The sequence below is a fragment of the Theropithecus gelada genome, chromosome 14 (assembly GCF_003255815.1).
Source record: "Theropithecus gelada isolate Dixy chromosome 14, Tgel_1.0, whole genome shotgun sequence".
Classification (NCBI taxonomy): Eukaryota; Metazoa; Chordata; class Mammalia; order Primates; family Cercopithecidae; genus Theropithecus; species Theropithecus gelada.
The window spans coordinates 58,575,730-58,601,152 of NC_037682.1; the positions used below are offsets into that span (position 1 = coordinate 58,575,730).

At 35.8% G+C, this 25,423-nt stretch overlaps 1 protein-coding gene across 6 annotated transcripts; it reads left to right on the top strand.

Annotated features, from left to right (window-relative positions):
• Positions 1-91: 91 nt before the first annotated feature.
• ZNF214 (zinc finger protein 214) lies at positions 92-25,177 on the top strand. Of its 6 annotated transcripts, none has more exons than XM_025356784.1 (4): positions 101-386; positions 718-780; positions 19,427-19,573; positions 20,730-25,177. In XM_025356784.1, exons 3-4 carry the CDS (start codon positions 19,447-19,449, stop codon positions 22,421-22,423), a joined length of 1,821 nt encoding a protein of 606 aa, XP_025212569.1. In that variant the 5' UTR covers positions 101-386; positions 718-780; positions 19,427-19,446; the 3' UTR covers positions 22,424-25,177. The 6 variants fall into 6 exon arrangements, 5 of the variants coding, with proteins under 5 accessions (XP_025212567.1, XP_025212569.1, XP_025212566.1 ...); XM_025356781.1 differs by having other exon boundaries at positions 19,431-19,573; XM_025356782.1 differs by lacking the exon at positions 718-780 and having other exon boundaries at positions 92-386.
• Positions 25,178-25,423: the final 246 nt, after the last annotated feature.

Genomic DNA, 25,423 nt, shown 5'->3' on the forward strand with positions numbered 1-25,423 from the left:
AGGCGCGGGATCCTTCTGGCCAATCAGGAGTCACGTTCCACCGCGCTCTCTCTTCCCGCCCCGCCCCTCCCGTATCCACGGAAACACTGCAAGTGTCTACTCCAAGACCTAGGACTTCCGTTTCGGTCCAGCAGGGCTGCGGCCATTGTTTGTGTGGACTGAGTGTATTGGCCATAACGGTCCACTCTCACAGGCTCCGTTAAGTGACGTGAACTCTTGGGAGGACTGAGCCAGAAGCAGACAGGGCAAGACGAGCTGTGTTTGAAGGAAGAGGGGCAGAAAATCGAGGGTCAGGGACTGAGAAGCGACTCCGGTTTAGAAACCCCGGAGACACCGGTGTAGGTGCGTACATCACGGCTTCTCTCCCACGTTAAGACTGAATAAAGGCAAGTAGAGGAGGGCAGAAGCAGCTTGGTCCCTGGGGTATGGGTGCCCGGCGTTCGGTGCTGGGGCAGAGTTCTGGCCGGGGATCTGGATAAGCAACGGAGGCCGCGCGCGTCTTCACTGCAGGAGAAGAGGACCCCCGGATCTGTGGCCAAGACCTGGAGATCCCGCTCCTAGAGAACCGTTTGTGTGTCTGGTTCTTTGGTGCTTACACGTGGGCAGCCCGTGACGCGTTGGGGGAGCCCAAACCTGTCCTGCTCTTGGAGCACGCATGAAACGTTTTTTTCCCTAGAGAATAAGGGCTCTTAACTAATTGCTTATCATTTTGCCCAGGAACCTACCTGTGATCAGCAAGGAAAGACTGGGTTGGCAAAGGCTCATGCCCCCATTTTACAGGTAAGGAAACTGAGACCTTGAAGATCTAGAAGTTTGGTCTTCTTTAAAGTTCTACAAGTGCTTGATGACAGAGTTGAGACTTTGATCAGGACCTGGGAGCTCCAGTTCTGGGATACTTCTGTAAGACTGCGGGTACCTTTCTGATAGTAAATCCAGTATTCCTGTTTAGCAAGTAGGGGAGGACAACGGAATGATTTTCTACTTAAACTGAACAAAATAAGAAAAATACCTTGAAAATAGATACTATTTAAGTTTGCTAGTGCTTTTCTATTATTATTATTAGTAGTAGTAATAATCTCAATAAATGAGTTGTATCTTTTGAAGTTTCTAGAGGGTTGCAAATAAATTTCAAGGTGCCAGTGTTCATAGCTCTCCGTTCTGGTCGTTGAAAGGAAACAAGAACATTCATAGGCTTCTTTTTGACCTCATGCTAGGAGATTTGTGCATCGTACCCAGTTAGTATATGGGGAATTTAATGAGTTTGGGAATTTAAAGTCATACCGGGTTTTCAATCCCCCTTCCTCCTCAGCTCAGCCATCTCAGCACTACCCTTCCCGAGAAGAGGAACACAAAGGAGGAAGGAATGTACACTGTTTTCCTCATAGTCTGATCCCAGGTAAGGATGATTGTCCCTGCATTCTTCATGGGTGGTGGAAGTAGTGGAAGTGGCAATGAGGATGGATGGATGACTGGACAGAAAATGTTTCTCGCTTGCCTGAGAAATTTTCAAGCATGCAGACTTGACCCTGCCGCAACCCAGTGCCTTTTCCCAACGTTTACTCATTCATTCATTCAGTCACTCAAGTCTACTTTATAATTCACGCTGTTCTTGGTGTTCTGAGATAAAGGAATAAATGTCATGGCCAGGCCTGTAATCCCAGCACTTTGGGAGGCCAAGGTGGGTGGATCACTTGAGGTCAGGAGTTTGAGACCAGCCTAGCCAACATGGTGAAACCTCATCTTTATTATAAATATGAAAATTAGCCAGGCATTGTGGTGGGCACCTGTAATCCCAGCTACTCAGGAGGCTGAAGCAGGAGAATTGCTTGAACCCGGGAGGCTGAAGTTGCAATGAGCCAGGATGGTGCCACTGTACTCCAGCCTGGGCGACAGAGGAAGACTCCCTTTCAAAAAAAAAAAGTCTTAACATTGAGGGTAACAAATTGTGTGAGATTAATAATAATTTCTGAAGTTATCCACATTAAACAGTGCCAGAATGAGTGGGACTTAAAACACAGCAACAGAAACTCAGATTTGAACAATTATGAGTAGGAAGATATCATTCTAAATAGGAAAGCCATCATTTAGTCTCAGGTACAATTTGAGGGAACAAATAAGGAAACCAGGCTATTGACAAGGAAATGTAACATGAATGTATAAAGCCACATTGTGGAGGGCAATTAATGTTTAAATTTGTTATTTATTCTTGTGCATCTCTTCACATGAACCATATTGACAGATAGCCATTGTTGACCTCTGGGTATATTTACTTGTAGTCTTTTATCTAATACTTATTGTATATACATACTCACTTGTCTGTACAAATGCTGATATGTATGTATACATGTTCATTTGTACATGTATGTACATATGTACAAATGTGAACATATATGCACCCGTATGCACACATGTATATAAAAAGATTAGTGTATATAAAATATTATTAAACAATTTGAGTCATGACAAATAGGCTTCATGAGGGAAGGAAATGTTCCCAGTATATAGAATTGTATTGTGCATATACTAAGAACTCAGTAAATATTTATTCAATGTATGAATAGCTGTTATTTATGTACATTTTTCACTTAACATATAATGAGCATTTTTCCAAGCATACTTTGGTAGCATGAGTTTTAATGACTATATAGTGTTCCATTCTAGGTATATACTATGCTTTATTTAACTTTGCTTTCTTTCTTTTTTTTGAGACGGAGTCTTGCTGTGTCGCCCAGGCTGGAATGCAGTGGCATGATCTTGGCTCACTGCAACCTCAGCCTCCCTGGTTCAAGCAATTCTCCTGCTTCAGCCTGCCAAGTAGCTAGGACTACAGGTGCATGCTGCCACACCTGGCTGATTTTTTTGTATTTTTAGTAGAGATGGGGTTTCACCATGTTGCCCAGGCTGGTCTCAAACCCCTAAGCTCAGGCAATCTGCCCACCTTGGCCTCTCATTAAGTTTGCTTTTTATTGGGGAAAATTTAAGTATTTCCCAATATTTTGTTGTTATAAATATCTTATAATACTTAACATAATTTATTAAGTATATGTCTTTTTATATTCTCAAGATATACTCTGAGAAATAGGAAAACAGAATCAAAGGATATAAGCATGTTTTAGGCTTTTGAAAAACTCACGTTCTCTTTTAGAAATGTTACATGATCTTGAACTCCTACAACCATTTGATTAATGATTCTGTCTTACTGAGCCTTTGCCAGCATTGAGTATTAATTTTTAAATTTTGCCTTGATTTGCATCCTTTTAATCCTCAGTAGGGTTGACTTTTTTACATATATTCATTGACTCTTTATATTCCTTCTTTGATGAATCGCCTTTTGATATATGTCACTGTTTTCCTACTGAAGTTTTTGTTTCCATTTGATAGTAGATATTCTGTGTGTAAAACATATAAATCATTTGTCATATGTTATAAATATTTCTCCTAGTTTATCATTTGCCTTTTACTTTAAGGACTTGTTTATATAAGTTTTAAATTTGCATAAAATGAAATCTTATTTCTTTTACTTATATGGTTTTGTGCTTAGAAATCTCTTCTTCACTTCCAAATTTAATATGTAATTGCTTTAATTTTCCTGTTTATTGTGTTAAGTATTTTAAACTTTTAATTTTTAAACCTGTCAAGAATTGATTTTGATGTGAGAAATGACAGGATTTAAACATTCTTTTTACTTCCTAGTTATTTAATTTTTCTGCTAACATTTATCTTCTCTACTGACTGTGGTGCTACCTTTTCATATACAAAATTACACATATACATTATGTATATGAAGATTACTTTTGAGGCTGTCTTGTTTTGTGGACCCTCTTCTCAATTCTTATACTGGTATCAGAATGTTTTTATTGTTGTCCTTTATATGTAGTGCATTTAATAGGCAATGAAGAAGAATGTAGCCTTTCTTTTTCACTCATTGAAGATAAAAAGGAGAGAGGATGACTTTTTCCACAGAATAATATTCTGATGATTTCCATTTTGGACAAAAAGATGTAAAAGGAACATATATATAATAAGTTTTCAATAATAAGTATATGTTAATCTTTCATTATATTTAATCAGTATAGCACATTGGTCATAGTACAGGCTCCACATCTACTACCGAAGCTTATTGCATGTCTATCACTTCTTAGTACTGTGAACTAGATTGAATCACTTAGCCAGTCTTTTATCTTTATATTGGAGAAATAACAGCTACTGTGTAGGGCTGTTAAGAATGTTAAACAAGATCATACATGTAAAAATAACTTACAACAGTGCTGGACATGAAGAACTCACTAATAATTGATTGTGTTAAGTTAGCTATTATTTGAACTATAATGCATATCTGATATAATTTTTTTAGTCACTAAGACATAAGAACTGAGACAGAGAATCAAGCTTAATTTTTTTTTCTGCCAGATGTCGTTTGTTCCAACATCATTAATTGAATAAGCCATCTTTCCCCCACAAATTTGATGTAACCTTTTTCATGTGTAAAATGCACTGTTGTACTCGTGTCCATTTCTGGATTTGTACCCGTTTCCATTGATCTTCTCTACTTCTATGTCAAGTCATGTTATGAATTACAGAGTCCTTGTTAAAGTTTTAATATGCCATTGAATTAGCCTTTCCTCATTATTCCACTTTCAAAATGGTTTTCTTTCAAAAGCATTTGAAAATCAGTTTGTTACAGCTCCTCCTCCCCCACATCAAAATCAAGATTAACATCTTGATTAAACCTGCTTGAAAACAGAGATAAGTTTAGTTAGAACAAAATTATATTTATTTCTCCTAAGATTGAGCAGAGTCATCTTGTTTTTTCAACTGTTTTGTGTGTGTGTGTGTGTGTGTGTGTGTTTGAGACAGAGTCATCTTGCTCTGTTGCCCAGGCTGGAGTGCAGTGGCACACTCTTGGCTCACTGCAACCTCTGTCTCCTGGGTGCAAGTGATTCTCATGCCTCAGCCTCCCAAGTAGCTGGGATTACAGGTGTGATCTGCCACGTCTGGCTAATTTTTGTATTTTTAGTAGAGACAAGGTTTCACCATGTTGGCCAGGCTAGTCTCAAACTCCTGACTTCAAGTGATCTGCCCGCCTTGGCCTCCCAAAGTGCTGGGATTACAGGCATGAGCCACCGCGCCCGGCCCCAACCTTATTTTTAGTCCTCAAATTCTAAGACTATCTTTATATAGGTTCTGAGTATTTTTGGTAAATTTATTTTTAGGAATTTATATTTTTATTGCTATTACACATTTCATTTAGGCAGAGCTTGCAGTGAGCTGAGATTATGCCACTGCACTCCAGCCTGGGTGACAGAGCGAGACTCCATCTCAAAAAATATATATATATATTATTTATATGTCTGAACTCTTTCTATACTCTTAAATTTTATGTAATTTGAACTTTATTGTGATGTATTTCATATAAGCAAAAGAATATATGAAAACATGTACAATTTATAATAACGTGAATATCCACCATTGAACTCAGTATATACTGTTTTTTCTTTTTAAGACAGACTGTTTGCTTTCTCTCCCACCCTGGAGTGCAGTAGCATGATCTCAGCACACTGCAACCTCCACCTCCCGGGTAATATATATATATATATTTTTTTCTGTGACAGGGTTTCCCCATGTTGGCCAGGCTGATCTCGAACTCCTGGCCTCAAGTGACCTGCCTGCCTCAGCCTCCCAAAGGGCTGAGATTATAGGCATGAGCCACCATGCCCAGCCTAAATCAGCATATACTTTTAAAAGCCCCCTGATGATTCCAAAATTTATTTCCCACCCCTTTCCTAAAGGGGCAGCCACTATCTTAAATGTTGTTATGCCTTAGTTTTTTTTTCCCTGTGCTTTTAACTACATCTACATTTCTAAACACAATTGTTTAGTTTTGCATATTTTTGAACATTATATAAATAGAATCACTGTATATATTCTTCCATGAATGGCTTCTTTTGCATAATGTTAACTTTTACAGTGCATCAATGTTGATTCACGTAGTTGTTCATTTTCACAGCTGTGTACTGTTTCATAGTATGAACAACTTATCTATTTTGTTACTGACTTTTTGGATTGTTTTTAGTTTTTTGCTGTTACAGCATTTATGATGCTCTAACTGTTCTTGTACAGATCTTTTGGTATACACGTGTAATCACTAGTTTATAATTCTAGTAGCAGAATTTCTGGGATCATGAATTCCCTTATGATTGCCATTAGTTTTCAGCTGATTTTCTTGGCTCTCTCAGATGTGCAGTCATATCCTCTACAGTTAATTTTGTCTAATTGCATTATCATGTAGTTTCACAGTAGTTTAAAAATTGTGGATTTGCAGTATCCTTGTCAACTTTCCAGTTTTAACGAGAATGACTTTAATGTTTTACCTTTGCGTTTAAGATATGTTTGTATGTCTTTTGCTTTGTTTTGTTTTGCATGCTTTGTCTGTAGTTTTAAATGAAAGATGCGTGTTGAATTTTAAGAAGTATACTTTTTGGCATCCATTAGAATAATCATATGGCTTTTCTTATTTGATGTTATTATACAAGTTTAAAGTTTTTTTTTATTATTATACTTTAAGTTCTAGGGTACATGTGCATAATGTGCAGATTTGTTACATATGTATACATGTGCCATGTTGGTGTGCTGCACCCCTCAACTCGTCAGCACCCATCAACTCGTCATTTACATCAGGTATAACTCCCAATGCAATCCCTCTCCCCTATCCACTCCCCATGATAGGCCCTGGTGTGTGATGTTCCCCTTCCCGAGTCCAAGTAATCTCATTGTTCAGTTCCCACCTATGAGTGAGAACATGCGGTGTTTGGTTTTCTGTTCTTGTGATAGTTTGCTGAGAATGATGATTTCCAGCTGCATCCATGTCCCTACAAAGGACACAAACTCATCCTTTTTTATGGCTGCATAGTATTCCATGGTGTATATGTGCCACATTTTCTTCATCCAGTCTGTCAGGGATGGACATTTGGGTTGATTCCAAGTCTTTGCTATTGTGAATAGTGCCGCAATAAACATACGTGTGCATGTGTCTTTATAGCAGCATGACTTATAATCCTTTGGGTATATACCCAGTAATGGGATGGCTGGGTCATATGGTAGTTCTAGTTCTAGATCCTTGAGGAATCGCCATACTGTTTTCCATAATGGCTGAACTAGTTTACAATCCCACCAACAGTGTAAAAGTGTTCCTATTTCTCCACATCCTCTCCAGCACCTGTTGTTTCCTGACTTTTTAATGATTGCCATTCTAATTGGTGTGAGATGGTATCTCATTGTGGTTTTGATTTGCATTTCTCTGATGGCAAGTGATGATGAGCATTTTTTCATGTGTCTGTTGGCTGTATGAATGTCCTCTTTTGAGAAATGTCTGTTCATATCCTTTGCCCACTTTTTGATGGGGTTGTTTGTTTTTTCTTGTAAATTTGTTTCAGTTCTTTGTAGTTCTTTGTAGGTCTGCTTGCTGCAGAGATGAGTTCAATTCCTGGATATCCTTGTTAACTTTCTGTCTCGTTGATCTGTCTAATGTTGACAGTGGGGTGTTGAAGTCTCCCATTATTATTGTGTGGGAGTCTAAGTCTCTTTGTAAGTCTCTAAGGACTTGCTTTATGAATCTGGGTGCTCCTGTATTGGGTGCATATATATTTAGGATCATTAGCTCTTCCTGTTGAATTGATCCTTTTACCATTATGTAATGGCCTTCTTTGTCTCTTTTGATCTTTGATGGTTTAAAGTCTGTTTTATCAGAGACTAGTATTGCAACCCCTGCTTTTTTTTGTTCTCCATTTGCTTGGTAGATCTTCCTCCATCCCTTTATTTTGAGCCTGTGTATGTCTCTGCATGTGAGATGGGTCTCCTGAATACAGCAAACTGATGGGTCTTGACTCTTTATCCAGTTTGCCAGTCTGTGTCTTTTAGTTGGAGCATTTAGTCCATTTACATGTAAGGTTAATATTGTTATGTGTGAACTTGATCCTGCCATTATGATATTAACTGGTTATTTTGCTCATTAGTTGATGCAATTTCTTCCTAGCCTCGATGGTCTTTACATTTTGGCATGTTTTTGCAATGGCTGGTACCTGTTGTTCCTTTCCATGTTTAGTGCTTCCTTCAGGGTCTCTTGTAAGGCAGGCCTGGTGGTGACAAAATCTCTAAGCATTTGCTTATCTGTAAAGGATTTTATTTCTCCTTCACTTATGAAACTTAGTTTGGCTGGATATGAAATTCTGAGTTTAAAATTCTTTTCTTTAAGAATGTTAAATATTGGCCCCCACTCTCTTCTGGCTTGGAGAGTTTCTGCCGAGAGATCTGCTGTTAGTCTGATGGGCTTCCCTTTGTGGGTAACCCGACCTTTCTCTCTGGCTGCCCTTAAGATTTTTTCCTTCATTTCAACTTTGGTGAATCTGGCAATTATGTGTCTTGGAGTTGCTCTTCTCAAGGAGTATCTTTGTGGCGTTCTCTGTATTTCCTGGATTTGAATGTTGGCCTGCCCTACTAGGTTGGGGAAGTTCTCCTAGATGATATCCTGAAGAGTGTTTTCCAACTTGGTTCCATTTCCCCCTCATTTTCAGGCACCCCAATCAGACGTAGATTTGGTCTTTTTACATAATCCCATACTTCTTGCAGGCTTTGTTCATTTCTTTTTATTCTTTTTTCTTTTGGTTTCTCTTCTCGCTTCATTTCATTCATTTGATCCTCAATCGCTAATACTCTTTCTTCCAGTTGATCGAGTCAGTTACTGAAGCTTGTGCATTTGTCACGTATTTCTCGTGTCATGGTTTTCATCTCTTCCATTTCGTTTATGACCTTGTCTGCATTAATTACTCTAGCCATCAATTCTTCCACTTTTTTTTTCAAGATTTTTAGTTTCTTTGCGCTGGGTACGTAATTCCTCCTTTAGCTCTGAGAAATTTGACGGACTGAAGCCTTCTTCTCTCATCTCGTCAAAGTCATTCTCCGTCCAGCTTTGATCCGTTGCTGGCGATGAGCTGCGCTCCTTTGCCGGGGGAGATGCGCTCTTATTTTTTGAATTTCCAGCTTTTCTGCCCTGCTTTTTCCCCATCTTTGTGGTTTTATCTGCCTCTGGTCTTTGATGATGGTGACGTACTGATGGGGTTTTGGTGTAGGTGTCCTTCCTGTTTGATAGTTTTCCTTCTAACAGTCAGGATCCTCAGCTGTAGGTCTATTGGAGATTGCTTGAGGTCCACTCCAGACCCTGTTTGCCTGGGTGTCAGCAGCAGAGGCTGCAGAAGATAGAATATTGCTGAACAGCGAGTGTACCTGTCTGATTCTTGCTTTGGAGGCTTCCTGTCAGGGGTGTACTCCACCCTGTGAGGTGTGGGGTGTCAGACTGCCCCTAGTGGGGGATGTCTCCCAGTTAGGCTACTCAGGGTTCAGGGACCCACTTAAGCAGGCAGTCTGTCCCTTCTCAGATCTCAACCTCCGTGTTGGGAGATCCACTGCTCTCTTCAAAGCTGTCAGACAGAGTTGTTTGCGTCTGCAGAGGTTTCTGCTGCTTTTGTTGTTATCTGTGCCCTGTCCTCAGAGGTGGAGTCTACAGAGACAGGCAGGTTTCCTTGAGCTGCTGTGAGCTCCACCTAGTTCAAGCTTCCCAGAGGCTTTGTTTACCTACTTAAGCCTCAGCAATGGCGGGCGCCCCTCCCCCAGCCTCGCTGCTGCCTTGCGGGGATATAATATTACAGACTGCTGTGCTAGCAATGAGGGAGGCTCCGTGGGCGTGGGACCCTCCCGGCCAGCTGTGGGATATGATCTCCTGGTGTGCCTGTTTGCTTAAAGCGCAGTATTGGGGTGGGAGTTACCCGATTTTCCAGGTGTTGTGTGTCTCAGTTCCCCTGGCTAGGAAAAGGGATTCCCTTTCCCCTTGCGCTTCCCAGGTGAGGCGATGCCTCGCCCTGCTTCAGCTCTTGCTGGTCGGGCTGTAGCAGCTGACCAGCACCGATTGTCCGGCACTCCCCAGTGAGATGAACCCAGTACCTCAGTTGAAAATGCAGAAATCACTGGTCTTCTGTGTCGCTCGCGCTGGGAGTTGGAGACTGGAGCTGTTCCTATTCGGCCATCTTGCTCCGCACCGCCCCCCGTTTACTTGTCTTTACCAACTTATTTTCTTTGTCAATTTTAAGGAACAGAAGTCTATTCTGTTCCTCAGAATAGCCATCTGGAAATTTGACTGGAATGTATTGAATTTAAGTCACTGCATCCATGAGCATGGAAGCATGCTTCTCCTTTTATTTAGATAATCTTTCTTCTTTATTGGAATGTGAAAGTTTTCTTCAAGGAATTCTTTGTATTCTTGGTTAAGATAGGGTTTTTTTTTTCTTTTTTTTTCTGGTGTGAATGGTATCTTACTTTCTAGTAGTTGATTGCTGAGTCAGTTAAACTGTTTCTGTATTGTATCTGATAGTTTTGCTGAACTCTCTTATAGTTTACTGTGTACTCTTTTTCTAGGTAGATGGCCGTAATTGGGCAAATAATGACATTTTATATTTTTGCTTCTAATCCTTATACCTCTTAGTTCTTTTTCTTATAGTATTTGCCAGAATCTCTAGTGCTATGTTGAAAGCAGCAGTGATGGTGGTCATTCTTGTTACCATTGTAAAGGGAATATATGTGGAGTTTCTCCATTAAGCTTAAAGTTCTTGATATTTAACCTTTGCCACTGTAGGGAGTTAATTTTTTCCTCTAGTTTGCTAAAAGTGTTTTTAAGAGGATATATGGGTGTTGTGCTTCCTGAATTTTATATCACATGATTTTTCTGCATCAGTTGAGATTATCATGGATTTATTCTATTTTCTATTAATACAGAGAATTATGTTAATAGATTTTTCTCATGTTGAACGATCCTTGCATTCCTATAATAAACTGATCACGATGCATATATTTGATATGTTACTGAATTTAATTAGCTGATATTTTATTTAAGATTTTTGTATATTTACAAAATTTACAAATGTGCCCATAATTTAATTTTATTTGTATCGTTCTTATCTGGCCTTGGAATCCAAGATTACACTAGCTACATAAAATAAGTTGGCAATTTTCACTCTCTACTTTGTTTTCAATGTATTATAATAGTAATTAAGTTAATTACATGTTTGCTAGAACTCAACTATAAAGCTCTTAGAGCTTTGGGATTACGGAGAGGGAGGAAGAGCGTGGCTGCCATTTTAATTTAGTACTGACTAGTCTATATAATTTTTTATTAGTCTTTCATCTGTTTTGCCATTTTATTATTTCCTTTTTGTACTTTACTGGGAGTTGATCCCTTTAGGTACATATTTAGGTGTATTTGCCTGTAGCTGATAAATATCCTTATATATATAGTTCACAACACCTTTGCATCTTTGAAAAATCTTATGTCTAAAGTTATTTCCATATTTTGCCCAGTATTTTTTTCATAACTGTCTTATTAGAAATCTGACTTTCGTTGATCTGACATTAAATTTTTAAGAACATCTTTTGGCTTTATGCATTTTCTCAATCATTTATTTGTTTCTTATATCTTTGACATCCACTTTATTTTTATTTTTTGAAGTTTGATCTTTTTTTTTTTTTTTTTTTTTAATGGGGGATGGTTTCTCTTTTTTACACTCCTGAGCTGAATGCTTTATTTCTAGACTTTTTTTTAACTTTTATTTTAGGATTAGGGGTATATATACAGCTTTGTTATATAGATAAATTGTGAGTCATGGGTGTTTGACATTCAAATTATTTTGTCAACCAGGTAAAGCATAGTACCAGATAGGTAGTTTTTTAATCCTTGCCCTCCTCTCACCCTCTACCTTCAAGTAGGCCCTGATATCTGTTGCTCCCTTCTTTGTGGCCATGTGTTCTCAATATTTAGCTCCAACATATAAGTGAGAACATGCAGTATTTGGTTTTCTGTTTCTGCATTAGTTCACTTAGGATAATGGCCTGCAGCTCCATCCATGTTGCTGCAAGGGACATCATTTTATTCTTTTTCAATGCCTGTGTAGTATTCCATGGTGTATGTGTACCACATTTTCTTTATCCAGTCTATTTTTAATGGGCATTTAGGTTGATTCCATGTCTTCGCTATTGTGAATAGTGCTGAAATGAACATACACATGCTTATTGTCTTTATGGTAGAACAATTTATATACCTTTGGGCATATACCCAGTAATGGGATTGCTGGGTATGGTAATTCTGTTTTAAGTTCTTTGAGAAATCACCACACTGCTTTCCACAATGACTGAACTAATTTACATTCCCGCCATCAGCATATTTAAGTATTCCCTTTCCTCTGCTATCTTGTCAGCATCTTACTATTTTTTGAATTTTTAATAATAGCCATCTGACTGATATGAGATGGTATCTCACTATGGTTTTGATTTGCCTTTATCTGATGATTAGTGATGTTGAGCATTTTTTTCATATGCTTGTTGACTGTATGTATGTCTTCTTTTGAAAAGTATTTATGTCCTTTGCCTACTTTTTAATGGGGTTGTTTTTTGTTTGTTAATTTGTTTGAATTCTTTATCGATTCTAGACTTTGGATCTTCGTCAGATGCATAGTTTGCAAATATTTTCTCCCATTCTGTACGTTGTCTGTTTACTCTGTTGATAATTTCTTTTGCTGTGCAGAAGCTCTTTACTTTAATTAGGTCCCATTTGTCAATTTTTGTTTTTGTTACAGTTGCTTTTGGTGTCTTCATCATGAAATCTTTGCCAAGTCCTGTGTCCAGAATGGTATCCCCTAAGTTATCTTTCAGGGTTTTTACAGTTTTAGGTTTTCATGTAAGTCTTTAAACCATGTCAAATTGATTTTTGTATACTGTGTAAGGAAGGGGTCTAGTTTCAATCTTCTACATATGGCTAGCCAATTATCCCAGCACCATTCATTGAATAGGAGTCCTTTCCCATTGCTTGTTTTTGTCAACTTTGTTGAAGATCAGATGGCGGTAGGTGTGAGGCATTTTTTTCTGGGCTCTATATTCTGTTCCATTGGTGTATGTGTCTGTTTTTATATGAGTACCCTGCTATTTTGGTTACTGTAGCTTTGTAGTTTGAACTCAGGTAACGTGATGCCTCCAGCTTTGTTCATTTTGCTTAGGGTTGCCTTGGCTATTTGGGCTCCTTTTGGGTTCCATGTGAATTTTAAAATCGTTTTTTTTCCCAATTCAGTGATGAATGTCATTGGTAGTTTGATAGAAGTATCATTGAATCTGTATATTGCTTCAATATGGCCATTTTGGTTATGTTGATTTTATCCATGAACATGGAATGTTTTTCCATTTGTTTATGTCATCTCTGATTTCTTTGAGCAGTGCTTTGTAATTCTTGTTGTAGAGATGTTTTACATCCCTGGTTAGCAGTATGCATAGATATTTTATTCTTTTTGTGGCTATTGTAAATGGGATTGCATTCTTGATTTGGCTCTCAGCTTGGATGTTATTGGTATATAGAAATGCTACTGTATTTTGTATATCGGTTTCATATCCTGAAACTTTCCTGAAGTTGTTTATTAGCTAAAGGAGCTTTGGGGCAGAGACTCTGGGATTTTCTAGGTATAGAATCATATCATCTGCAAACAGAGATAGTTTGACTTCATGTCTTTTTATTTGGATACCTTTTATTTCTTTCTCTTGCCTGATTGCTCTGGCTAGGACTTCCAGTACTGTGTTGAATAGGAGTGGTGAGAGTGGGCATTCTTGTCTTTTTCTGGTTCTCAAGGTAAATACTTTGAGCCTTCACCTATTCAGTATGATGTTAGTCTAGCTGGGTTTTTAAAAAAGATATTTGTTTATTCATTTATTTAAGACAGCGTCTCGCTCTGTCTTGGGGCTGGAGTGCAGTGGTACAATCACAGCTCATTGCAGCCTCAACCTCCCAGACTCAATCACTCCTCCTACCTCAACTTCCTGAGTAGCTGGGACTACAGGTGTGTGCCACCATGCCTGGCTAATTTTTGTATTTTTTGTAGAGATGGGATTTCTCCATATTGCCCAAGGTGATCTCAAACTCCTGGGCTCGAGCGATCTGCCCAAAGTGCTGGGATTACAGGTGTGTGCCACTTTGCCCAGCTGCTCTAGCCATTTTTGTTTCCTTCAAGTATTTCATTTGGATCTTGCACATTTTTTGTGTAATTATTGTCATTATTACATTTAGATTTTTAGGAAAAAAAATTAAGAATTGTTATTTTTTTCTTTTAAATTCAAAGATTACTTAATAATATAGTATGTTACTTGGGTTTCAGAAGTGTGGACTTTTAAAATTCTATTGTTAATAATTTCAAATTTTATTACATTGTAGCTAGAGAATGTATTCTGTATTATGTTGATGCTTTGGAATTTATCATGATTTATTTTATGGACTAATACATGGTCTATCTTATAGTGCTATGTATTCATGAAAATAATGTGTATTTTGATGGTGCAGAGTTCAACACAGATAAAATAACTGAAGCTTATTATTTGTGGTGTTTAGTCTTCATATTATTAGTGTTTTTTTGTTTGCTTGCTATAATTTTTTGAGAGGGACATATTAATATCTATCATTACAACTAATGGTATATATATTTCCCCTCACATTTGTGACACTTGTCGTTTGGTATGTTTTGAAGTTTTATTTGTGGATGCAATTTATTTTGGATATTTTTTCTTACTGCTCATATAAAAAACATTTTTGTCCCTTATGGTATTTTTGCCATAAATTTTACTCATCTGAAATTAAGTTTGCTATTTCAGCTTTCTTTTGATTCATATTTTTGTAATCTTTTTCTATCCTTGTATTTTTAAATATTTTTCTTTTTAGTGTATCTCTTCTAAACCACATGCTAAATCTTATTTTTTAATCTGTGGGTCTTTTAATCTGTAAGATTAAATTATTTAAAATTATTTTAATTATTATTATATTATTTTGCCATCTTTTCTTTTCTTATTTTCTGTTTTCCCATGGAGCAAGTTGTCTTCTGTTTTTATTTTGTTTTTCATAGATTCCATTTTGGTTCTTATGATGGTTGTGCTTAACTTAAAACCCACAATGACTATTATTTACCCCTACTGACTTTTTAAATGTATTAATATCTTAACTTAAAACCCACAATGACTTTCATTTGCCCCTACTGACTTTTTAAATGTATTAATATCTAGGTCATATTTTTAGTAAGACGTGGACTTCAACACACTCTTATGTCCGTCTCTTTCTCCCCTCATGTTTGTATTGTCGAGAATTGTAGTTCAGATATGTAGGCATTGACATACTTTCTATGTCTCCTTTTTTCTTTGTTTGCTCTCCTATATTTTTTGTTGTTAGTTTTGTTTTATGATAACAATAAACTTTACCAAGGTACTTGATCACCTTTCTTGTCATATTTCATGCAGCCTTTCCTGAATTTTTTTCTCTTCTTAATTGACTTATTAGAAAAATAGGTAAGGGTATATGTTTAAAATATATTTAGGTTACTTATTAAAATAATAGAAACTATGTGTGAAATTGAAACCTATATAGATGAAAAAGGTGGTGATGAGAAGAAATTTAAGCATAAAACTGTCAGTCAATCTAAAAGATGGGAAAGGAAGAATAAAAAACGATATGTTAGAAATAAGTCTATATTAGTAATCACAATAAATAAACATGGATAATAAAATAACTGAGTCATACTGATTGAGTGAAAAACAGAAATCTTGCTCTGTGCTCTTTACAAGAGACCTATTTAATTTCACAATAAAAGGTCAATCATGTTAAACAGTGGTTAAGATCCATCAAGCAGATGTATTAGGCATGAACTAATATATAGCTAAGCATCCATTTCAAATTGTATAAGCAAAATCTGACAATATTAAAAGAAGGAATCAAAACTCCAGATGTATAGAGAATGATTTTAACTGATCTTTCTTGAAAAGGACCTTAAAGAAAACTAATAATCAGAGCTATGTTCATAGATGAGAAGACAAAAGAGATATCAAGTTTATATAATATTGTTGGAGGGTTACTTATATACCAAAAAAGGAGCGGAAAATTACCAAACTCCTGGGAGAAATACTACATCCTGGTTCATCAAGGAAATGGAACAAGAATGAACCTGGACATTTGTTGTGCCAGAAAGTAAGGAAAGCTCTCAAACACCAAAAATGGTCATATTACAAACCTAGGAGCCAACCTGAAGGGATTTTTACTAGTCTGAGATGAGAGAATCTTGCACATCTAAAAGACAAATGATTGCAATTTAATTGCAACCCATCCACTATGTAAGAATCAGTGAGTATGTAAACATTGAAAAGCAAAATAATACAAATGTCATTGGTCATAGTTGGTGATTGCTTTGCCCCGTCTCATTACTCTGAAAATTGATTTTTAAAAGAGAGTAAGTTTGGGAGATAATCAAGCATTTTATCTTATCTTTTTCATTAGGATTACATTTCAGGATAACCAGAAAATTTGTAATGGCAAGTTTTTCATTATAGAAGAATTATAGCATATGTATGCACAAGGAATGGTAGAATTACAGAATTAGACAACCAATTTGTAAAACCTAATGAAATCACAAATCCAGGAAATGATCATCATTTATTGCTAAAACTTTTAATGAAAGGTTTAAGAGAATCTTGGAATGGAAGGACTGGGCTGATAGCACCTGAAGCCATTGTTCAGTTTAGCTAACTAAAATGTACTATAGGAAGTATATACGCAGGTATTCTTTTCAGAAAAAATGAACCGTAGTCTAATCAAGTCTCTGGAACAAAAGAACCAGCTAACAGGAAGTAAATAAAGAACTTAAACGCCACAAGAAAACAATTAGCCAGATCATTTTTAATCCTTCAGAATTCATTAGTTTGAAGTATATCTCTTATAAGCAGTGTGCCACTTTATTTTAAAACTCAATTTTAGTATCCTTTTCTCTATCAGTAGGCTTACTTGTCATCTTAGTTTATTGTTTATATAATTCTTTTTTCTGTTTAGATTTATTGTACTTGCTAATATTGAATATAGGTGTCTTGCTTTTATTGTTCCTTTAGGGGAAAATATTTGTAACATTTTAAAAACTATTTTCAAGGGACATTTTATAGTATTTTTTAGTAAACTGAAATACAGATGCCTGACAATTTCACTTCTAGAGGTTTGTCATACAGAAATATATCTATTTATCATATAGAAATATTTGTATTTATCATATAGACATTATCATATAGAAATATTATTACAATAGAAATAATTATATATTTAAGAGAATTATTTTGCTATATGTTATAGCCAAGAAACTGGAAGCGATCTTAATGTCCATTAATATGGGAACAGTTAAGTCTTGGACATCAATAAAATGAAATGCTACATAAGTTTTGCAAATAATATTAGTTATCTATTATTGCAAAACAAATTATTTAATACTTAAAACAGCAAACATTATCTTACCCAGTTTCTGAGGGTGAGGAATCTGAAAGAAGCAAAGCTGTCTCAAGGTCTCTCATGAAGTTGCAGTGAAGCTGTCAGCAGGGACTGCAGTCATCTGAAGGCTGCACTGTGATTGGAGGATCCACTTCTAAGATAGTTTACTCACATGGCTGTTGGCAAGATGTCTCATTTCTCAGTGAAAGCAGAAGGTCCCAATTCCTCACCACAGGTCTGCTTAAGTTTTCTCATGACATGGCATATAGCTTTTCCCAGAGCTAGTGATCCTAGAGAGAGCAAGAAAGAAGCTGCAGTGACTTTTATGACCCAGCCTCCAAAGTTGCATAACACTACTTCCTTATCTACTTTATTTCCTATTCATCAGAAGTTACTCACTAAGTTCAGCCCATATTCAAGGGGTGGGGAATTAGGCTTCACTTCTTGAAAGGAAAGGATCAAATAATTTATGGGCATGTTTAAAAATTACCATAAATAAGATAGGTCTACCTGTACTGAAGTGGGAAGTTGTACGCTATATATTAAATGAAAAAAAGAAAATTGCAGAATTACCATGTCTCTATTAAGGAAAAAAATCAGTGAAGTATGAATGTGTGTTGTGTATACATGGAAGAAGGTTAGAAAAAACACAGTGAAAACTGGTTATAGTGGTTATTTCTTAAATTATTTGGGGGAAGGTAGGCTTTTAATTTTTACTTATATTATTTCAATGTTTTAAATATTTATGAACTTATTTTCAGTAAAAGAAATTAGACTCCTGATTGCTAATATGTTTTTAAAATAAATCGTTAAATTTTTTAAAAAAATAACAAATCCAATAACTACAGATTGAATTTTATTTTTATTGTACTTTTTATAAAACTAGAGATCAGTGAGTCCATTTATTTTCTAGACAGATACAACTTTCACAGTTTCACTCCTGTAGTTTGAGTTTCTGAGCATCCCAAATTTCTTTTCTTTTTTTAATTTATATATTTAAAGTGGATTCATTATATTTAAAATTTATTAAATTTATTTTATAAACATTCAAAATAGGCCACTAGATATTTAAATATATGGCTCTGAATGTTCTCATTCTTGAGTTCTTATTTGTGGTTAATGTTTTGTTGTTTAGACATATATTTTCATGTAGTTTATTTGGAAAATAGTAGTTTGGCTGCATATTTTTTACCCTTGAATATTTCAGTACATCTTTCCTTTACCCTACATTAACACATTATGACAGTATATGGAAATCTCAACTGAAACACTTTATCAAACGTTTTTAATTTATCTCACTTTTATTTAATAGGTAGTGCTGAGTTTAAAAACCTCTATGATGTAACTACGTAATCTTGTACAAGTAACTTAGTCTTGCTAAACGTTAGTTTGCGTATTCATTTAGTGTGAATAATAATACCTTATTGGATTGTTCTGAGAGTAAATGAGATAACATAGCCCTATTCATAAATGTTCAATAAGATATAGCTGCAGCTAAGATGGTGCTGCTGCTGATAATGATAGTATTTGGCTTTTCTTCCATTTTATTGTAAACTCCTTAAAAGTATCTGTTTCCTTTATTCTTAGTAGGTACTCAATATTTTAAATTGAAATTTAGAATTGAGAATGTGTGATCAAATAGATACAATGAAAAATTTAAAAAGAAATAAAATGGATTTGCCACATAACCAATTTATGATCTGTTTTTTCCACTAAAAGAATTACTTTAGGCAGTTTTAATACATATATTTATCTCTTCTCCATTCTAAAATGCATAATAGTAGTAGAAAGCTACCTACAACATGGGATTTCTGTGAGGAGTAACTGAAATATAGGTAAAAAACTTAGTAGTTAGTAGACAAGTGCTGTATAGGTGTTTCTTTTGATAGTGATGATGTTTCATGATTGGATATATTATTTAGCTGTTTGACTACTATTGTTATACCTCTCCTTACCTTTCTTGGTTTTCTTCTTTGTTGAAGTTCTTTTTGGCTTGCCACTTATGTTAATCTGCTAAATGTCTTTATCTTTGTCCATCTTCTCACTTAGATTTCTTTTTCCTAGAAAGCCTGATCTTTGACCAGATGGCAGTAACATTTGAAGATGTCACTATTATTTTTACTTGGGAGGAGTGGAAATTCCTGGATTCTTCTCAAAAAAGGCTCTACAGGGAGGTCATGTGGGAGAACTACACAAATGTCATGTCAGTAGGTAAAGTTATCCCACCTCATAGGGAATAGTCAGAGTTTCTTCTAGGAACAGTTTTGTTGAGTATTTTGTTTTTTTATCTGGGTGTTATATTGAGGTGTTAGAAGAGATATTCTCAAAAATGTTTCTTAAATCAGGTCACAAATAAAAGATAAAGCAAGACAGATTCCAGGACACCTAGGTTGTATCATTAATAGATACTTGTGATTATTAGTTTTAGTTATTTTCTGCATTGCCCTTAAAACACATATCTCCATACATAGTCAATTTTGTGTGGTCCTAAATTTTTTCTCTCTTCATGCTATTTGTATAAGTTAGCTTTTGTTGTATAACATACTGTGCCAGACTTAGTGGCTTAAAAACAAACTTTATTGTTTTTTATGATTCTCATTGACTGGATAGATCTTTTATCTTGGAGAGATTTGGTTGTGGCTGACTGGTCTAAGATTAAGCTGCTTGGCCTGACTCACATGTGGGGCAGTTGGCTCAGTATCAGTGGAGGTAGTGGGAATTTGTTGGTCACATATCTCTCTTCAAACAAGCCAACCCAAGCACACTTACATGGTAGGGGTCACAGGATTTTCAAAAGCATCGAGAAAGGGGAGGGGCTTTTCAAGTCTCTGCTTGTGTGACTTTTGTTATTTTCCCAGTTAGCAATGCAAGTTGTGTAGCCAAGCATAGAGAGAGTGTGGAAGGAGAATACCAAAGGTGTAGGTAAAGTAGTGAGTTAATGTAGTCATTTTTTCTCAATCTACCGTGCTATTCTAGAACAGAAAAATATGAACAATATATTTTGTTTCTTATAATAATATCCAAAATAAAGTAATCTAATTATATCTCAGTCTTTAAGACTATTTCCATTAAGCAGTTGGCATTATTCTCATTTCTAACAGTGCCTGGTAAATAGAAGTTAAATCTTTCTAACAGTGCCTGTTCAAAATATGCTTGTGGAATGAATAAATAAGTGAATGAATGAATACATACATGAATGAACAAAACAAATGAATTTCAGACCCAAATGGAGCAGCCAGAGTCATAACCCTCCTTTCCTACCCCCACCCACACATATATTCCTATCATTTAAAGATCATTGATTTAGATAGTTGGAAATTTTTCAACACAACTTTTATCTCACTATGGGATTATCTTATTTTTCTAGAAAACTGGAATAAGAGCTACAAATCCCAAGAAGAAAAATTCAGATACTTAGAATATGAAAATTTTTCCTGCTGGCAAGGCTGGTGGAATGCTGGTGCTCAGATGTGTGAGAATCAGAACTATGGGGAAACTGTTCAAGGGAAAGTTTCCAAAGACTTAACACAGCAAGATCGCTCCCAGTGTCAGAAATGGTTAATACTTTCCACACAAGTACCAGGGTGTGGGAACTATGAACTGACTTTTGAAAGCAAAAATCGCAGGAACTTAAAATATAAAAATTTTATACCTTGGCAGTCCTTAGAAACAAAAACCACCCAAGACTATGGTAGAGAAATCTACATGAGTGGTTCACATGGTTTTCAAGGGGGCAGATACCATCTTGGCATATCCAGGAAAAACCTCTCCATGGAAAAAGAACAGAAGCTCATAGTTCAGCATTCTTATATCCCAGTGGAGGAAGCCCTTCCACAGTATGTTGGGGTGATATGTCAGAAAGACCTACTGAAAGATTCAATGGAAGAAAACTACTGTGGATGTAATAAATGTAAAGAAATTTATTGTTGGAACTCACGGTGTATTTTCCACAAGAGAAATCAACCTGGAGAAAACCTCTGTCAATGTTCTATCCATAAAGCATGCTTCTCTCAGAGATCAGCCTTGTGTAGACATCCAAGAATCCACATAGGTAAGAAGCTGTATGGATGTGATAAAGTTGACAGTAACTTTCATCAGAGCTCAGGAGTTCACTTTCATCAGAGAGTTCACATAGGGGAGGTACCTTACAGCTGTAATGCATGTGGTAAGAGCTTCAGCCGAATCTCTAGTCTTCACAATCATCAAAGAGTTCACACAGAAGAGAAATTCTATAAAATTGAGTGTGATAAAGACCTCAGTAGGAATTCATTACTTCACATTCACCAGAGACTTCACATAGGAGAGAAGCCTTTTAAGTGCAATCAGTGTGGTAAGAGTTTTAATCGGAGTTCAGTACTTCATGTTCATCAGAGAGTCCACACAGGAGAAAAACCATATAAGTGTGATGAGTGTGGTAAGGGCTTCAGCCAGAGCTCAAATCTTCGAATTCATCAGTTAGTACACACAGGAGAGAAGTCTTATAAATGTGAAGACTGTGGTAAGGGCTTTACCCAACGCTCAAATCTTCAAATTCATCAGAGAGTGCATACAGGAGAGAAACCTTATAAATGTGATGACTGTGGGAAGGACTTTAGTCACAGCTCAGATCTTCGCATTCATCAGAGAGTCCATACAGGGGAGAAACCCTATACTTGTCCTGAATGTGGGAAGAGCTTCAGTAAGAGTTCAAAGCTTCACACTCATCAAAGAGTACATACTGGAGAGAAACCCTACAAATGTGAAGAGTGTGGCAAGGGATTCAGTCAGCGTTCACATCTTCTCATTCATCAGAGAGTCCATACAGGAGAAAAGCCCTATAAATGTGATGATTGTGGAAAGGGTTTTAGTCACAGTTCTAATCTTCACATTCATCAGAGGGTCCATACAGGAGAGAAACCTTATCAATGTGCTAAGTGTGGTAAAGGTTTCAGTCACAGCTCAGCTCTTCGAATTCATCAAAGAGTCCACACAGGAGAGAAACCTTATAAATGCCATGAATATTATAAGGGATTTGATCATAATTCACATCTTCACAATAATCATAGAAGAGGAAACTTATAAATATTGTTCATTTAGTTAACAGCTTCAATCAAAGTTTACCTAACCTTTAAACCCTAAAATGCTGCTGATAAGGAAATCTTATAAATAACACAAGTAATCCCAAGCAACATTTACAGTTTCCCCATCTCCCACTAAGAATTATTTGCTTCAAAAGGAGATCTTTAGAAAAATCCCTATATATTTAAAATTATTGTGTATTTTTCTTTACCTACTATAAATATAATACAGTCATAAAATATATTAAACATTTAAGGAGAAAACTCTTCATTCTATTTCATTCTAGTCTTTTTTTCTGTGCATTTTAGTGTGCGTGAAATTGTGTGTTCAACTTTGTATTTTCACTGACTTCAAAACACTTAAATTTTGGTTTGAATTGAAACTGGCTGGCCATCTGTTAAACAACATCTCTTATCTCCCCTAAAAAGTCCCTAGGAAGTAACAGAAAAGATGGAAACACACAGAACTTAAAACTCAGTTTTGGCCAGTAGAATTCAGTTGTTTATGGACACAAGCCACCTAATAAAAGATAGGAAAGCATTGTATGACCTTGTGTCTGAGACAGTGTTCTCTGAGTTGTTATCTCTGTCAACCAGAAAACCCAGGGACTGTCCTCCTGTTGCAAGGGTGCTTCACTTTGAGGTGACCACAGTGCACTCTTATCCCTTCTGTTTCCTGGTTTTCCACGCTTAATAATAGGTTCAGATACCAAGTAACAAGAAGTACAGAATTTTCTCTAAGTAAGGTGTGAAGGGTATGGACAAAAGTGCTAGAAATGGAAGATACTCTATTGGTTCAGAATTGGAGATCCAAGCAGTAGAATTTTATTTAATCTCAGTAGAACGGAGTGGTAATAGAGAAATATCTGCAAGGACAGCATTGAACTCAGAACTCTGTGCAACGTTGAACCCTGAAGCTAATTATGTAAGAAGAGAGTTTGGCCATTATGTCAGAATAGTTAAAGTTAATAGGAATACACAGTCCTAATTATTGATATACAAATAAGTAATACCAAAAGAAAAAAAAAGTGGGCATGTTTAGGAAAATTGGAATTGCAATACTGAAGAAAAGAATATCATCCTAAAGACTTGGAAACGTATTGCCCTGAAAATTAGCTGCTGCAGGCTTCAGAGGAAATTTCCAAAAATGTTGGTGTCCTCAGTGGCATAACAGAGAACCTGAACTCAATAAAACTAGAGTAGAAAAACACAAGTAGAGAAGAGTCTCTAAAGTAAAAAGAGAAATAGGTACAACAAAGAAGGACTTCACGGAGCTCTGAAATGCTGTATCAAAATAAATGCAATAAAAAGTAAAATTAACACTGAAGAATATAAAATGATTGATAGTTAATGGATAAACTTGATCTGATCTTAAATGTATCTGAAAAGGATAATGAGATGAAAACTAAGAAAAGACAGATAGGAATATTAGAGGATGGAGGTCCAGTGTGAGAATTATAGGTTTCTCTAAGGAAGGTGAAAGAACATTTGGCATGGAATCAATGATCAAAGACATTAAGAAACTTTTTCTGAGTTAAAAGTATATGGTCACTAAATTTTAGGCAAAACCAGTATTAAAGCAACCTTAGAAACAGCTTAGAAAGAAGCAATTAAAAGCATGCAGAAAGAAAAATTCTGGTTATTAAAACCAAAAAGGGAGGGTGGATACAGACCTCTGCAACCAGAAGGCAATGGAACAGCACCTTCAGAATTTTGAGATTTGGAAAGTTTATTATCACCAAACAGTTTTATAACAAAAGTGTCTTTCATATGTTCAGGAAACAAATATTTTTGATAAGCAAGAAAACAGTGTAGCATACATGTGTCTTAAAGAGTTTGTGAATGTGGAAATCATGGTATAAAAGGACTAGTGATGAGCACTGAAATCAATTAAACATGCAGTTGTCTTAATAGTTTCCACAACTTCAAAAAGTTAAATGTGTAAGAAAATATATAAATGCTGAGTGTAAAATGTACAAATGCTGAGTCTGGGTAGGAGAGTAAAGTCAGGACACCCAGTTCATATAAGCAAAGAATAATTGTTTTAGTATAAGGATGTCCCAAATATTGCATGGGACTTACACTAAAATGTCATACATTTGAAATTCAAATTTAACTGGTCATTTCTGTTTTTATTTGCTACATCCAGCAACCGGAGAGAGAGCATAAGTGCCACATTTCTGATCTTAAATAGCAGGGACTCATAATAACATTTTCTTTTTGACTGACAATTTAAGAAAGGTATTTTTTTTCAAACCTAAAATTACAACTTAAAAAAGTTCATATACCTTTCAAAATGGGAGAAGATAAAAGCACAAATTATTCAGTCTCTATAGCAATGACTACCAAAACAATCCCCAAGAAAATGGCCTAAAATATTAAAATAAATGGATCAAGATGATTAAAGCTGAATGTATCAAAATATATTCAATGCTTCATTTTAAAATGTTGAAAACACTGGGTTAAAAATTTCTAATTATGTGCTATAACAGATGTAAAGGCAATATTGCTTAAATGTGAGACCAGGTGAAGGTTTATTAGACAAACATAAAGGAGTACCTACAATATGTTTTTAAAGGTGTTAAAAATGCACTAAGTTAAACTCATTAAGTTGGGTAAAAATATAAAATCATTAGTTTTCTAAACTCTTGCATAATTCAGAAAATGTAATGGTAAAAAAATCTGGTTTTTAATAATTTAAAGAGGAACAAATAAAAATGCAGCATGAAAATAATAATAAAGGGAAAATATAAAAGAGGACTTGACTAGAGAAGTCTTAATTTTCCTTAAGGGAATGTTCCTAATTTATATATTTATTTTAGCTCTCATGATAATTCCAATGAATTTGAGATAAAGGTGTTCTAGTCTTTTAAGGAAAATAGACATTGGAGAAGAGCAAAGATAATTATAAGAAAGATTAATGATATTGCCCTAACATATAATAAATTGTATATTGGTATATGAAATTGTAATAATGGAGAATTTAATTGTATATTTGAAAAAA

What these genes read in the sequence shown, in the direction of transcription:
- ZNF214 (XM_025356781.1), top strand. An exon ending in CACAAATGTCATGTCAGTAG is followed by an intron (nt 19,574 to 20,729) that starts GTAAAGTTATCC and finishes TTATTTTTCTAG; the next exon opens with AAAACTGGAATAAGAGCTAC.